General features: G+C 45.1%; 1 protein-coding gene across 1 annotated transcript in view; it reads right to left on the reverse strand.

Moving 5' to 3' along the window:
• The window catches only part of SLC1A2 (solute carrier family 1 member 2), a 138460-nt gene extending 131424 nt beyond the window's left edge, over positions 1-7036 (reverse strand). Inside the window, exon 1 of the mRNA XM_019639507.1 lies at positions 6368-7036. Within this exon, the coding sequence (XP_019495052.1) occupies positions 6368-6384 (17 nt within the window). The 5' untranslated portion in view covers positions 6385-7036. The remainder of the gene's footprint in view (positions 1-6367) is intronic.
• Between the last annotated feature and the right edge of the window lie 10475 nt (positions 7037-17511).

Here is a 17511-nt window from a genome sequence, read left to right on the forward strand (position 1 = left end):
CCATCCTGCTACCTGTTGGCAGCTCAGTGGCTGCTCAGCTCGGGCTGGACTCGAACCGCTGTTGCTCAGAGCTCAAACTCTTGAGCAAGCTCTTAACCAATGGAACAGCCACTCTTGAAAATCACATCAGAAAGGATCAATTCCAGGGCCCGCTAAATGTCCAGCTACGTTTGCCACTAAGAATTGCATGTCCAAGGCTCTATATTCCAAAGCACGGGACCCATGTCGTCATGCCCTGAGCTGTCTCAAAGCACCGCATCTGGATAGGACAATACTATTGGCCAGACAACCAATGATTACAAGAGGACGCTTCATTAAGAACAACCCAGAGACAAGTTACAGGAAATAACAAGAAGGTAGTGGTTAAGAGGTCAAAAAGAAAAAAGCAGCTGGAATCACCTTTCATGACACAGAAATGAGACTTTGAAGAATTCCTCCAACCCACAGCCACGAGGCAGTGGCATACCCCAAGAGGACGAAATCCAAGCTCTCATTTTTTCAATGGCGGCCATAGAGAAGTAAGGCGTCAGGAAGGTTCCATGAGTGAGTGGTCTCAGAAGAGACTATGCCCAACCTGGAAGGCACATGCCCTGTCTCGGGGGCAGCCACTCCTCAGCTCCTGCTGACCTCGACCTGTGGAATTAAGCAGTGCAACCACCCTAGAGGTCAGGGGCACGGGTCCTAGAGCCAGGCTGCCTGGGTCTGGCTTTGCCACTCACTGGCTGGGAAATCTTGGGCAAATTACTTAATCTTTCTCTGTCTCAGTTTCCATGCCTGTAATATGGCGATGATAATAGGCCCTGTGTATCACACTGTTGTGGGAGTTCAAATTAATTAATACGTGCTAAGCGTTTAAAACAATGCTGAGCTAGAATTACTCCGTAAATAGTACCAAGACAAAAGGGCAGGCCCTTTGTCATCAGATTTGCCAATTTTTGAGGGAAGCCAGACTCAGGATTTTTCTTTTCTTTTCTTTTCTTTTTTAGGGGAAACAGTTTTAAGTACCAGCAAATATCAAACATTTTCAAAATTCTGTGTGAGCCAACAAATATATGCTGTGGGGCACATCCAGTCCACAGGCATCCAATGCCTCATGTCTAGTACTGTGGGAAGAGCAAAGCTTGTGAGGCAAACCTGTCTCAGACCCACTTCCCACTTTGCTCTGGGATCCTGAGAGCACCATGGCTGGGATAGCAGGAACACATGACGGAAAGGCCTGTGCCAGATTATGAACAGCGAGTAACAGATGGCCCTCCTGACTAAATGGAAGAGAGGGACGTACTCTCGGCAATTTAAATGAAGCCTCTAATATACAAGGGTGTGTGTGTGGGTGTGGGGGGAAATTGCCTCCCTCCTTGTCCCCAAGGACTTCATTCAAGGTCTTTGACATGTACCATCATCTATCCTATAGGGAGCCGGGACTGACACAGATCAAGTCCAGCCGCCAAAATGGAGTTCATTCCCTTCATTCCATGTTTAAAGGACTGTCCTCACTCGATGAGCCTATAATCCGAAGCAGCTGCCGAGATTGCCAAAAACACCAGACGGCAGTTCAGCAGACAGACAGCCGTCACATCTGCTCGTCTAAGTGAGAAATTCGATAAATACGTAAATGAAAGGTAAGTGAATAAATAGCAACACCGTTGAAAAACAAAAGTTAAAAAACAACAACAAAGGACTAAGAAAATGAGGTATTCTTTGTAAAAGTGTGCAGATTGCGCCTTTCCTTCATTCTCCTTTAATACAGCCGGCCCATTGTCTTTTCTGCCATTGTTTGAAGCCAACCAGACAGATTTATAACGAGATGCTAGTCCTTTTCTATCCCACTGACAAATCTGCGGCCCATCTGCCTCCAATCAATGATGGAGCACGTGGAGATGGAGCGGAGAGATATTTTTAAACAGTCCTTTAATTAATTCATTCCAAGGGCTTGGTGCTGGGTGTCTTGAGGGGTGAGGGGCCGGCAGAGGGAGGAGACAGCAAGCGCAGGATCGTGGTAAATAAAGAGATTTGCCTTCATCTGGATTCTGAAACCCTTGCTATGAAACATCCTGCTTGCCCCCCACAAGCTGGTAAGAGCACGGAAGAGAAGTCTGCAAGCAAGGTGGAGGATGGCATTTGTTAGATTTTTCCAGACTTCGAGGACAAGTGCTTGCAAACCCAACTAACATGCTATCTTGAGAATGACTCTTCTGTCTCCTAGTGCTTAGAAGGTTTTAAATGATCGGTGTCTTATCTGATTAAAAAAATTATATCAGGTGACTAAAATGAAGAGGAGATTCAGCTCATTCTGAGAGGCAAGCCAGTCAGTCCCATGGGGATCAAAACCAGTTTGGAAAACAATTTAGTTTACCTTTTAAGGGGGAAACCCAGACACTGGGCCTTGTGTGATACAGCCGTGGAGGAAGGTGGGAGGGGAGATTTTCATTGAAATCTACCTGTGTTGTGTTCCAAACTGTGAAAAGTGTTTTGCACTCCTAGATCTGTAGGATCTATATGGCATGCTGAACCGGAAATCTCACACTTCACTATTCAATATCGCTTGTTCCTGTAGCCAAAGCACCATCTCTTAAGGACTTTTCCTTGTCTGACAGTTCCCTCCCATCTGACCAAAGGAGACAGCACCTTACTCGTGTTGCATAAAAGAGGGTAAGAAGTGGCCATTGAGACTGATGCACAGGCCTGTCTTGGGGTTTAACATCCTGGCTTTTCTACTTCACAAGCTTCATTTGGAGTTAGAAATTATTTCTTGAGAATTAAGCTCTAAATCACTCACAAGAGGCTGTCTTACTCAACATGAAATGGCTTTCTCATATCCCACTAATAGCTATTTTACCCAAGGAGGCTGATTTTTATATTCTTGAAAATGAGAAAATGAGAAATGAAAACGGCAGCCAAGCCTGAGGCATGCAATATGCTAACCCCTCCAGACCCCAGCCCCGCCATGCCCTCCACTCCGTTCCCAATAAGCCCACCCCATTGGCTCTTCCTCCAAGGAACCTAACCCTCATTCCCGGGAGGAGGGAGAAGGCAATCATTATGTTTTGCTTTTGTTTGCTTGAAATAACAAATCCAGAGGTCTCCCTTGCCAGGATTTTTCTCTTGTCAGCAGTTTTCTGTTTCACTTGCTTTTTAAGTCACACTGAAACCCAAGCCATCATGGTTGGCTTTCAGCCTGACCCTTTGCTCCTGGGAGCTGATCAGAAGACAGATCGCCTTGGGTCCCTGACATACATGGTGACCTAGCCACCCCTCCCACTCCCAAAAACATATTTCTAAAATGCCTGTCTCTACAGCATCTGGGCACTCCACTATATAACTCAGTCAATAATGAACACTAGCCTATCTGCCACAAAGTACTTATAATCTCTTTCCAATTTGGGTCAGGGACCTACAACCATAATTCTAGCCATGTCAACGGATTTAGAAAAAAAAAAAAGAATGCTCAATGATCAAATTAGACCCTGCTTCGCAAGAAAATACCTCGCAGGGCCTGGTAACTACCAGAGTCCACTGTTGACTTTTATAGACATTGGATGCTAAGAATCACAATTCCAAATAATCAGAAGCCTCAAGTAACCATACCATGCTTGAATATGCCTTGCAAAGACCAACTGCACAGGCTGATGTAAAGCCTATTCCAAAAGGCATTTTGCGGGGTGTATATGCCAAAGGCTTGAGAGAAAGCCAGTAATTTTCTGTACCAGACATGCCTAGAATATTATTCAGTGACAACTGACATTTCCAGATGATAACCTCAAAGTTCCGCCAAGTCCTGGAATCTTTCTGGAAAGATAACATTACATTCTATATCATTTATTCTTAAAGCCCATTTGCATGGGACTACCTACTTCATGGCTATTGAACAAATCAAATGTGATGTTGTACACAAATGGGCTTTGAAAGAGGAGTGCTAAACAAATGTAAGACGCCACAATTGCTTCTAATAATGCTTTTAAAATTGGTCATCAACATATGTTGCCTGTCAGTATATCACCAAATAATTGCGAACCAGAATGGTCAGTGCACCATCCTATCCCATGCCCGAAACATCTGGATCAAACAGAGTTGAACTGAAAATACATGCACTGAGAGCATGTGATCACTCTATTACCATTTTTGCTTCCTTCTTAGCTATGTACGTTTCAAGAAAACAATTTCTACATTATTAGGAGGCAGTGGCTAACAAAGGAGATCAGCCTGAGAATTCTCGGTGAACTTCCCTTTATGACGCCCACTAACCAAAGACACCAGGAAAGAGAATCTCACCAAACCATATGAACAATTTACTAACCAAAGTCCCTGACAAAAGCCAGCCTTCTAAAAGCCAGCGCGCAGATCCTTAATGTCTTTGTGTCTTTGTGCCCCCTCGGAGAACCTGGCACGTGAGGTCTACCCAACAAGTACTCAGCGAATGCATCTGGATGAAGAGATGGAAGAAAGGAAGAGAAGAAGGAAAGAAATACCAGGGTTTCTGAGAATGTGACCTGCTCATCAAGTTACCACTCTGAAATGATCACGGGTCATAGGTCTTTCTATATTTCCTAGCCTTTCAAATTTGCTCAACGTCTTCATCTCCTAAATACAAGTTCCCTTGCCTAATCTTTTCTTAATTATCCACAGTGCACTAATATGGTATTAACTGACTGTGAGTCTTTTAAAAATACTGAAAATCTCTTCTGCTCTATATTTAATGTCAAATCATTTGGCAGCTCCCATGTAGGACAAAGGTGAGATAAACACACTTAATTTGGGAGTTTCTTAACCTCTCTCTTTACTATCTGGTCATCAGAATAAGGAGTGAGTTCGATGCAGGATTTGAAAGACTACCATGATCCCCGTCTTTCACAGATGTGTTCTAACCTATCCTTTACAAGCAGGGGTAAATCTAGAAGAGCCCTGAAGGCAACGAGAAATGCCTTAATATCCTTTCTAATATGAAAAACTGTTTAATTAAATAGGGGACAGCACTGAGGTGGAGCCATATGGGCTCTTATATTTAATGCTAAAGATCAGTTTTAGCGCAATATACCATACTCCTTGTAAAGAGTGTTTTTCTAGAGCATCTTTTTGGAGAAATAATGATAAAAAAGGTCCACATTGCTGAATTGTTCAGATGAAAAAAGAAGAAATATGCTACAAGATGCCAGACCTTTTTGAAAGGACTCCAAGGGGCCAGAGAAAGGATGGATTCTTCTCCTAAACACAGAGAGACGGTTTTAGAAATATTTCCCCTTTGTTGGAAGTTGGAGTCTAGAGATCTAATTTTGGAGCTAGTTCTTCACTCCTACTTAGGAGACCCTTCCCCCCAAACAAGCCATGGAGTTGGCAAAATTATTAAAGAGAAACTATGGAAAGTAGCAGCATCAAGGACTCCATCCGTGCCCAGGATGCTGCTGATATTCGCTTTCCACACAACATGGGTCCAGTGATTGCTTGCAAGTGGCTAGTGCAATTTTGTGAATTAACCAAAGGGCTGAGCTCCCCAACCAGTCCTTTTATTCCTACTCAGGCCCCAACGAGCTGGAAAAGTTTCCTGGGAGGTCCTGGTCCAGGGACGTTGTTCTGGACCTTTCCCTTGAGGTCTGCCTCTCCGGGGAATCCGCTTGCCCCTCACAGCCCCATCTCCCTCTTGTTAAAGGCAGCTGTCATTATTTATCGCTGAGAATAGTCTCCATCCAATTGCAGCCTCTGGAGGCAGGAGAGGACTCTCCAGCACCGGGAAGAATGGGGTAGCCAACGCTTCCCCGCTGGAGTCTGGGGACTCCTGTGCCTGTCCCAAGCCACTTATTTTCCCGCCTCTTCCTGGGAAGCACCCAAATCTCTTCCACTCTTCCTTACAGCTGGCCAGGGAGATTCCGCCATCCAGGGACAAGGAGCCTTCAGAGCAGGCAGGGCATCTACTCAGCGACTCTGCAAATCTGATATTCAAGGCCGCGCGCGCTAGTCCTCGCCCCGCCCCGCCCTGGTCCTGGCTCATTCATCCTGGCGGGTCCCCACCTTCCAGCCTGTGCTGCGCTCCAAGCGCGGCTTCCCGGGCAACGTCTGCGGCTCACACCGTGCCCAATCCCGTAATGTTTTTTAAATCTCAAAAGTAACCTCAAGAGAATTTTTTTCGCCACACTTTTCCACCCCCATCGAACCGTTTTAATAAAGCAACCCTTCATCGCTCGCATCTTCAAAGGGTTAAGCGGCAAGCTTCGCGAAAGAAAACCCATCCCCTCGCCACCAACCCGTCCCCAGTCATCACGCCCCCACCGTCTCCGAAACCCGGCGCCGGTGTCTCTCTGTCCCCATCCCGGCCGAGGGACCACCGCCCCGCGCGCGCCCCCCGCTTTCCTGCGGGTACAGAGAAAAGTCCCCTCACCCATCCGTGGATGCCATGGTGCGGGGAACGCCCCCTCCTCTTCGGCACAATCCGGCAGCAGCGGGCGAGGGAGTGAGCAGGCGCAGGGGTGAGCGCGCGATGGAGGCCGAGCGCGGTATTTAAGGGGGAGCCTCTCCCCGCCCTTTCACCCCGCCTCTTGGGTAAGCCCTTTAGCGCCTCAGCGGGCGCGGGAGGCTCCTGCGGGCGCTAATCCGCTTCTCCGCTCTCCTCCGCGCGCGTCCCGCTCGCCCTTCCGCCCTCCTCGCCAGCGCTTGGCCGGGCGCGCTGGGGGGTAGGAGGGAGGCTTCCCGGAGAGAGCGCCGCCCCCGGTGGTGCGGGAGGGCGCGCAGGAAAGGTGCGCCGCCGCCGCTGCCACCTGTGTTTGCTGCCGGGCTCGCGGGCGCTGCGAGTAGTGGAGCGCGGACGCGGAGGGTGGTGGCCGGGGAGGACGAAGCGCGTGTGTGCGGTGAGTGTGCAGGAGCGTGTGTGCGAGCGTGCGCGCGTGTGCGGGTGTCTGCACGCCGGGGAGGTGGTGGCGGCCGCTGCGCCCTGGCTCGGCGCCGGCCCGGGAGGGATTGCAAGGTTTAGCTCCGCCGGAGCTGGGGATTTGCAGGCGATCCCTCTCTATTTTCGTCGAGAGCTGACATCACCCGCGCTGCCGCCTCTGGAGACTCCTTTAACTGTCGCCCCCTCACCCCCAATCTGGAAACGCGGTCCCTCCTCAGTCATCCCTCCCCCCACCCAGCCTCTCTCCATAAATGAGCCAAATAAGAAAAGAGGCCCGGCTGGTCGCCCGGGAAGGCCCGGCCAGCCGGTGGCAGGAGCCCAGGATTTTAGTCGTCGCTATTGTTTCTCCTCAAGCCCTCGTGGCCCCGGGTCACCCCGCGCGGGGCGAAGCGCAGGCTATGGCGGGGAGGCTTGGGATGCCACTCGGTCCCCGCCTCCCTCAAGCAGGCCCGGGCGCTCCGCCTCATTCCTTGGCACACATGCTCCGGCTCACACTCCCAATATCATCCTCACATGCGGCACACCCACCCCCATCCTCCCACGTCCCGGTACTGGGCCCCGAGGAACCCAAGCGACCGAAGCACGCGGGTGGCGTGGCCGAAACGCAACCCAGCTGCACGTCCTCCCCCGCCGGCCCGAATAAATCTCTGGCCTTCAATTATTCATCGGGATGAATATTAATGCAGTTCCCTAGGGGCGGCGGGAGGGGTGCTGGAAGGCCGTAGTTTTTTTAAGCCGAGGGAGATGTGCCTCGGGGGCGCTAGCTGGCAAGGCGCTGGAGAGACGGCCCAGGCTAGTGGAAGGGGACCTGTCACCACCTATCCGGCTTCGCTCTCAGTCGTCTTCTAAACTCCGGGGGAGGCGCACGGAGACAGCTGGGCTCTGGCAAGGGAGAGTCCAAGCCTTCCCTGCGGCTTTGCATAATAATGACGAGATCCGTGCAGATTTTATTATCTTTGGGACACAGCAGACACCTACAGCTCCGCCACCTGCGGACTTGGTGACCGCGGGGCAGGGAAACTCTCACTTTGCACGCCTGGAAAAGGGGACCCAAAAGAAAATAAACCAACAAACAAAAGAGAAACTCACAGATAAAGAAGAAAATGATGGTTGCCAGAGGGGAGCGGGGCTTTAGGAGCTGGGTGAAAAAGGTGAAGGGATTAAGAAATACAAATTGGTAGTTACAAGGTAGTTGGGGATGTGAAGCACAAGCATAGAGAATGTAATCAATGTTGCAACAACTATGTATAAAGTCAGGTGGGTACTGGACTAATCTTGGGATCACTGCATAAATTATATAAATGTCTAACCACTACCTGAAACTAACATAAAATAATATTGAATGTTAACTGTAACTGAAAAAAAAAAGTAATTCTAAAAAACACTTTACAAGTGCTGCAGTGGGAATTAAACAGGCTGGCTCACTAGAGAGAGAGATGCAGTACAAGCCTGTTGCTTGGAACTTGCCAGGCTCCTCCAGGCAGGGTCTCAGAGCTGGTGGTGTCTCCTCAGTCATCTTCCCAGGGGGAGGCGCTCTTTAGCCCCAGGGTTGTGCCTGGTTAAGAGACAGAATGCGGACTGTGTCTGGCCACATGGAAACTTGAGGACTTCATCCTGGGGACAGTGCCTGGGGAACCGGAGCCCCAGCAGGATAGCTTAGTGGTTAAATGCCAGGCCCTAGTATCTGAGGGCTTGAGTTCTTCACCGCCTTCCAGTGGCGTCATCTGGGGCACATTCCTCAACTTTTCCTCCCATCTGCAAAATGGGAATAACAGCCTTCACCTTGCAGTGCTAGGAGAATGAAGTGAAATGTAAAAGATTTGCAAAGCTCTTAAACTAGAGTTTGGCACCCAGTAAACTCTCAAAAACTGTTCAGTTAAATCTCAGGGTCCTTGGAGGATTGTTTCTTGAGCACAATATCCAAAGATGAGTAGGCAGAGGAGAGAAATAAATGGAAGTTAAACAAAAATAAATGTCTGCTCAACTCCTCCCTTCACTTCCCTTTCCAAAATCTGAGTCCAAACATCTTCCTCCATCTCTCCCTTTCCTCTCCTCCTCTATCTCTCCTGTCTGCTCCATTAGTTTAGCCAGATCTACAATATATCTTATTCATCCTAGGAGTCTCACAACCCCTCAAATTTTGCATTTTCCTTCTTAAAATTGACTCATTAAATTAACATATAAATCTGTATTAAATGTATGCAATCTGGTACATGGATTTTTAAAAAATAATAATTTGTAGATAAAAAACTACCTTCTCGCTCCTTGGTGTTAGGCTTGGCACTGCCTTCTCTTCAGTCCTACCCAGGGCAGGTATATGACTTTGTATCTGAAGTTGTCAGGTGCAAAACCTTTAAGGGTCATTTTCTCTTTACAGTTAGGGATTTGACTTCCCCTTCTGCTGAGGTAGCAGCTGAACAAAGCCATGGGAATTTTTCCCAGGCCCAGATATTAATGATCCCAGCAGTGCCAGCACAACCCCCCTTAAGATGATTATGGAGGAACTCCCCCATCACAATCCCTCAGTATCTACACACAGGCTCAGGGGCACCAATCAGCAGAACTCATTGCCAAGGGCAAGGCACCTGGTAATACAGAAACACAGGTAAGTAAAAGGAAAGAGAAAAAGGAATGCAGTTGTTTCCACTTTTTAAACCATCCAATTAAAAAATACTCTTAGGGCATTATGCTAAGTGAGATAAGTTAAATACTATATGATATCAATTAGATGTGGAATCTAAAAAAGCTGAACTCATAAAAACAGAGTAGAATGGTGGTTACCAGAGGTAGGGGGCGGGGAGGAGGAATTGGGAAGATGGTATTTAAGGGTACAAACTTGTACCCTAGTGATTATAGACAATGATAATGTATTATAAACTTCAAAGTTGCTAAGAGACTAGATATTAATTGCTCCCACCACAAAAAGGAAATAATTATGTGACATGATAGAGGTGTAAGCTAAAGTTATGGTGGTAATCATTTTGGAGTATATAATTGTATCAAGTCAACACATTGTATACCTCAAACTTATACAATGTTATATGTCAATTGTATCTCAATAAAAAATATTTTTTTTAAAACCCACTCAATTATGTTTTCAATGGTCAGGACCTGAAGAATTCAGGCAAATCATCAAGCATGGCCAGATTAGATGGGGATAGTGATGTCACTTTGCCACCTTCTCTGTAAGTGACTATGTTTGAGAACTTTGACAGCCCATCCTATACTTGAGAGATATGCATTCAGCTGCCCTTGGAGACAAGGCCTATTAAAATCATGTGGACTATGCCACAGATAATTCTGGGTAATATTCATTAGCTAGAAGGAACTGATTCTGTTTGTTCACACCAGAGGGGCCCTGCCAACATTCCCAATTTTTCCTTTTAAAACAAACTGGAGCAGCACTTTTCAACACTGGCTGCCCATTGGGATATACAGAGAGAGCTTTTTAGCAAATAACAGTGCTCCAGGCCACCTTCCAGAGACTTCAGGTCTGTTAGTCTGAGATGCGGCTCTGACTTCGGTATTTTTTAAAAAACTTCCCCAGGTGACTGATTCTACTATGCAGCCAGTGTTGGGAACCAGTGGACTACAGATAGTTCAAAAAGATGGAGAATGGTCCAGAAACAGAGCCCCCGGAAGTAGCTGGAACAAATTGGTATGTTTAGCCTTTGGAAAGACAAAACCAAGGAAGACATGTTACAAAGCTGATCCTCCTCTTTTCAAATACAGGGAATTAAAAAATGCATCCAGGCCAACACTTCTGTGTTATTCCTGACAACTAATGTGAGAAAGTATAAAAAGAGAGCTTTCTTCTTAGGTTGCATACACGAGAACATAGAGGGTAACGCCATTATAATAACTATACTGCACCACCTCAGAGCTGGATCAGAACGCAGCTCTGGGTCAGGCAGACCTGCATTAAATACTGCCCCTAATGTGTGCGTTAGCCTCTGTGCTACCTCAGCTGGGCTCTTCAGGCTCTCAGCTCCCTCATCTAAAACCCAGAACACATAATGATGGCCACCTCAGAGTTGTGGTGAGGTTAAGTGGGATAACATGCAGGAAATGCTTAGCTCTGAGCCTGGCACACGAGTGCTCCAGAAAGGTTCATCGTGCACCCAATTTAATTTACCACTGAGTTCATTTGATTTTTTTTTTTTAGCTGAGCCATCCTGCCACCTGTTGGCAGCTCAGCGACAGCTCAGCTCCGGCCGGGAATCAAACCGGCGACCCTGTTGCTCAGAGCTCACACTCTTGAGCGAGCTCTTAACCAACTGAGCCACTGGGCCGGCCCCTCCACTGCGTTCATTTGAGAACTTAGCCTCTCCTAAAGCCACTTAAAGGGTGACCCATTAGCTCCTTTTTATCCTCACAACAAACTACAGGTCTCCTAGCCAAGCATGAAGTTGATGGAGCCCTGATATGAGAACAGAACAAGGCCAACCCCACCAGCTAGAACGGTTCTGAACCATCCAGCATCTCTCAGTCTCCTCTAGGGAGTTCATGGTTACAGCGGAAGCAGAAGGGATGAGATGCTGTGACATTTGCATATAGATTTACCTTTCTTCAGTCTAGTCCACCAGTTCTCAAATTTAGTGTGAATAAGAACTACTTTGCAGGACTAAATAAAAAAATAATAATAACTGTACCATACTCTAATAGGTGACTTAAGAGACATTCAAAGGGAATTTTACCACAAGAGGTTTCTTTTCTTGTTTTTTGTTTTTGCCTTTTTGATTGTTGAATTAAGGCCTAATCTAAACTATGAGAGGTGACTTACCACAGTTGAATTACAGTAGTGTTTAGGCTGGGGCTTCATGGTAGTTGCAATATTACCCTAACATTTACTGAGTCCTTACTGTGTGTTCAAAGTACCTTAATATGCGTAACCTTGTTTGAGTCTTAAGGTGACCTTCTACAGGAGATATTATTATTACCCCCATTTTACAGAGGAGAAAACTGAGGCCAAGTGAGGTTATGGAATTACCCAATGTTACACAGATATTGAGTGGTATATTAGTCAAGGTCCCGGCTAGAAAAAGACGGCAAATTCAAATTAAGCAAATTGCACAAAGTGTAATAAAATGACTATTTAGAAGGGTATGGGAAGGGTCTAGGGGAACTCTAGAGAGAGTGGAGGCCCCCTTGCCTGGGAATAGTGGGCACCATTGCCTTCCCTAAGCCTCAAGGGAGGTTACTAGAATCTAGAAGGGAGTCTATGTGGAAAAGGCAACCTGACAGGAATTGAGACCTTTGTTGCCATGGCAACCTGCTGGAAGGGGGCCTGGAAATAAAGAACTCAATCCAACTTCCCTCCTTTTCTTCTCTTCCTTCTGAGGCTTCCTATTGGCCAAAGATGGAAGGTGGCGGGCAGATAAGCTCATTGCTACAACTCACATGCTGTCCTTACAGTTCAGCCTCCCTGAGGAACACAGCAGGATGGACAAAGGCAGAGAAGGGAGCTGTCTACAGGGATCTACATGGATGAAGCTGGGGTGAAGCTGGGGTTTGAGTGCAGGCAGTCTCCTTGCAGAACCTTGCCTTTAACCTCTCTGTTATGCAACCTACAACATATGATGGCATCATTATTGGAACAGGTTGCCCCCATGAGAGGCAGAACCCTCTCCACCAGAGAAGATCTCCTAGCAGAGAAGGCTCAGCCAGACCATTTGCTGGAGAGTAGGAGATGGTATATTTAGACCATGGAAGAAGTCACCAGATGGTCTCAAATATTCTAGTCCGAAATTCTATAATTCTCAATGTCCATTTCCAATCATCATAGGAGCTTAGCTGGATCAAAGAAGAGATAGAGACTCTCCCTTCTCCCATTGTACTCTTCTAAGGAATTCATTCCCTGTCTTAGTTCTCTTTCAGATTGCTTCAGATTGGTTATCACATCTCCCTGTAGGGGAGGTGGGGGGAGGAGATTCCTTATATAGAAAAGGGGGAAAAAAAGTCCTACACTATTTTCCCATAAAAGGCTGTTAAATAAGCCCATTCCCCCTCATGATGACAACAGAGGAGAAACGTCTCAATGTTCAAAGTTTATCAGAAGAAAGTGACCGAGAGAGAGAAATAGCAGCAAAGTGACCCCAGGGTTACCCTCTCCAAAAGGGACTCTCATTTAGTAATGTCTGAGAAATATGGATTTGACTCTTTCCCCCTGAATGCAATAACCATTTTATCTGCTTTGTCTTCAAGGCTATTGATGCTCTCGAGCACTTAGGCATGAGTAAACCACCCACCATCAGCTCGTTAGGTAGGATGTTCACACCTGTCATTCTTTGCAAAGTTAAAGCCACCCAGTGAACAAACTTGCCCTTTCAGTTTCCATGCAGCTTTCTAGTAAAGTACAACTGGGCTTTGGAGTTGAGTAGGCCCGTGTTCAAATCCCAGCTCCCCAGCACATGGCATTGAGTGGGCCACCCAATCCTTTTGAGACTTAACTCCCTCATCTGCAAAATGCAAACCAGTCTTGCAGCTACAAATACTATACCTGTAAAGCAGGTACCACAGGGCCTGACACATAGTGTGAACACATTAAATGTCTGTCCCAGACCCTTTTAAATAACCAAGGAATCATAAGCTGTGTGTCCGGACCTGTCTTTTAAAATTTCAGCCCAAACATTAAAACTATGAGATACCTTAAGGTTTTTAAAACAATAAGTAAAACAGGCAGGATGTTGGGGCCCTTTCATCCAATTAATATGAGTATGCTAATTTTTTTTAAAAGTGAGCTATTTTTAGGATGAATGAAAAAGATGAATGAAAATTACTGTGTAATATTCCTATTTTAGAGGAAAGACACTATTCTCAGCAGCATTGGCCCTGAAGCTAAAAACATCTGAGAGAGAGACTGGACAAGCCTAAAATGAAATTGAAGATGAAAAGGTTTTAGAAAGGGAAGGGGGTTTAAGGTGGTCACTGGTGGGAGGAGAATTTCCACAGTGGCAACCCCAGATCATTGTACTAAGAATACTAAGGTGAAAGTTACAACACGGTCTTCAGAATTAGACTGACCTGGAACCATCCATCTCAACCATGTTTGGAGCAGTAAGTTTCAAATTGAGTTCCTTATTCCTTCTTTCCATTTTGGATGACCTTGAGTAAGTCGCTTAACCCTCTGGGCATCAATGGGGATGGTAACGACCCCATGCACTGGGCTCAGATGAGAACTAGATGAGGCAGTGTCACATAAAGCAGTTGGCACACAGTAATACTTATTATCATCTTTATTACGTCTGCATCCTGGCTGACGCTGCTCTTATCACTCAGAAATGATCATAGCGGTAATGCTTTGTACCCAACACAGTACAACTACAGATGGCCAGCCTATAGCTTTATCTGATTGTGGTCACTGAATATAGAGAATAAAGGGAACCATCCACTCTCAAGTGTTCAGAGCAGGAAGATATAGGTTGAGTTCATTCACTCTTTTCTTGTTAATACACATGAGCAAAAAAGAAGCAAGGGAGCTCTATTTTTATCTCACTCTCTACGCTGATGAGAAAAGAGATGTTACTTCATAGAAATCTCAATTCAGACTGAGAACTTGGTCTAAATATATCCCATTCTTCAGGCAGACACTGTCTCATTAAGTAGAAAGCTCGGAAGGACTAGAACATTTGTTAGCTACATTCATTGCCGGATGAATTCTAATGGTAAGAGTGTGAATTCATTCCATGTACTTAGTGCAGATGAAAGAGGCAAGGACACAATGGAAAAAGATGAACTGTGAGTTCTGGGTTCATCATTGCTATACGTCAGCATCTTCTACTATGAGATGACTTGAGGCTAAATGTCAGTGTTGGTGCAAATTCTTCTAGCCCACCATAAAAACTATAAAATTTTGAATTAGAGTGACTGTCTCTTTCTTAGTAGCTTGATCCTGTATATAGTGGAAATACTTTTTTGAGAGTGGCCACTGGTATTTTAATTTCTACCCCGTTTCTTCTAATCATAGCAAAGCATGCCAGTTAGGCATCTTTCCTTTCCCTTTGTTCTGCTGGGGCATTGTTCAGTAGCGACATCTTTATGATGGGCAAAAGGGTGGAGAGAAACTATTTTTTATTTTGAGGGGATTCCTTTGCTTGGCACCAGCTCATTGTGGTTAAATGCTAAATGATTTGGATAAAGGACCAAACCAAGGACCCAAGCTAGGCTCTTGCAACCTCAGAAAATCCAGCAATGTGATTTTATTCTAGTTTCTCTATACACTTTTTTTATCAAATTTTACTTGGTAATTCTGAGAGAGGCTTTGTACCAAATCACAAAAGTATTTTTCTTATTATTTCCTTTATGTAAGAGGAAGAGAGAGAGATCCACCAGGTAATTTAGCTCAAAATTGAGATTATGGATTCAGAGATTTTTTTTAATCAAAGGCTGAATTATGCATTTGCATAATGACAGAGAATTAGAGGGATCCCAATTCACTTGGAGGTTTCATTTATTAGCACCTGGCAACTGTTTCATTTGTAACACCCTGTTCCCCTTTCCAAATAAGGATTAATAATGTTCTCTTTCTTCTCTTTGGAATAACCTTTTCCTAGAATTCATCAGTTCAGGAACATAACACTGTTTTTTTCCTGAGAATTTATTTTCTAATATTATCCTTCACCTGAGTAAAGCTATTCCTTATTTTTATCTTTTTTTTTCCCCCTTGTTGTTGACAAAGTTCTCCATCCAACCCAGTCCACAAGCCTCTCGGTGAGTTGGAATACAAATGTGAAGTGAGCCCTAACAAACTCAGCCTTTGAGGCTGGCTTCTTAAAATGCTGGGCCTCAACAGCACATCCGGGCAGAGCCCTGCCAGGGAAAGCAGGTCCTGCTGCCAAAAAAAGCAAAAAGAGACCACAAATTGCTACCACACCACTCCGAAATGTTCTCATCTTTCCAATAGCTCTGAAAAGATAAACTTCCCCAGGCCCTAGGGATCCAAAGCATTTTACTCAAAAATTTCACAGGACACGAAAGGAGAAAAAAAAAACAACATTAGGCAGGAGTGTCTCGCTTCTTTGCATCCTGAATTGGCTGTCAGCTTTCTTCTTTTAACTCATCTTAAGATAATTCTCTGTTGGAACAACATGCCATAGTGTCCGTGTGATGAGAACGCAAGGTCTTCATTCATGTCCAGCTTTTAAGGACAACAAAGACCCAAAGGCAAAGCCAAAGGCTTTCCCTGATAATGATGACCTTACTAGTAATTCCTAGCACACATGTAGGAATTCGTGGGGTTTGATATGTACAGCGTCATCCTGGCCGTTCTTCAAATCTGCCAGGAGCCCTCCGTTCAGCAGCTTTGCACATGTTCTTCTCTCTGTCTGGCATGCTTTTCCTCACACCCCATCTTCTGTCTAGTCATCAACTCCTCCTCAATTTGGCCATCACTTCCTCAGGGAGGCAAACCTTGTACCCTGTCCTTTCCAGATTAGATCAGTTACCCATTACACAGTCTTACACCATGCTGTCATTTCCTTCCCAATGATTATCATGATTTCTAACTCTGCACATATTTCTGGGATTACAGACTGAGGGCAAGCACAAGGCTAGTTTGTCTACCTGGAGTATTTCAGTCCTTGGCACACAGTAAGAATTCTATAAAGTTTTGTCGACGAATGAATGACAGACAAGAAAAAAAAATCAGTGAAATCACAACTCCTGATCGAATTCAGAATGAGAGAGATTTTTTTTTAAACTAATATTCTGATAAGGTAAATCTTTTCAAGATCTTTCAAGATCTTTTCAAGATCTTTAACAATGGCCTACTTCCTTCCCATCCATCCAAAGACTCAATTGAAGTTCTAATTACCCTGTGAATGACAAGTTAACTGAAAATGCTGGCCTACTTGGATTGTCCCTCTCAATTTCTGTTGGAATTTATGTAAGAGAACGTAGTGTGAGTTGATTACTCAGTTATTCTTGAAAGTCTACTTAATGTGTAAACCTTTAAATGTGGCAACTCCTAAGGAAAGTAAGTCTTTTCTAAATAATAGAGATTTTACTTAAATGTTATGTGTCATATAAATTTTATACAGTACACAAAATTTAAGTAAAGTCTGTATGATTTAGGCAAGACTCTTACACATACATATATTTAATGCCCTCTAGCCAAAGACCACAGAAACACAGCTATAGTTAAACAAGTTGGATTTATTGCTTCTTGAAATGAAGGAGAATGCACATCAAAGGGATCTGTGGGTGCCTCATCAAAAGACTATTAGGAAGAACTTATTATATAATTTGGGCTTCTATTAGGTGGTTTAAGTTTCTATTAGGTGGTTTGGGGGAGGTTTCAAAGAAACAGGGCTTTGTTCTGGATTGGGTAACTGTCAGGAAGCCTCGCCAACATACCAACCACGGGTGATTCTATAATCAGCTATCTTAATCTTACCTAGAAGAAGGGAAGAATATATTGAAGCCAAAGCCACAATTGGTAAAGAAGCAGCAGTCACTTGTATTAATCAGGAGAGGTGGGTATTTGGTATTTTTGTGGTTTATATAGTGGCCTTGCTTTTTTCGGTTCATAGACAAGAGATAAAGTGGTCTTGTTTGTATCTTTTTTTTTTTAAAGATTTTTATTGGGGAATTGGGGGGATGAGAACAGTGCTGGGGAATTGGGGGAAGGGGAACAGACA

This window comes from Hipposideros armiger, unplaced genomic scaffold (genome assembly GCF_001890085.2).
Source record: "Hipposideros armiger isolate ML-2016 unplaced genomic scaffold, ASM189008v1 scaffold_44, whole genome shotgun sequence".
Classification (NCBI taxonomy): Eukaryota; Metazoa; Chordata; class Mammalia; order Chiroptera; family Hipposideridae; genus Hipposideros; species Hipposideros armiger.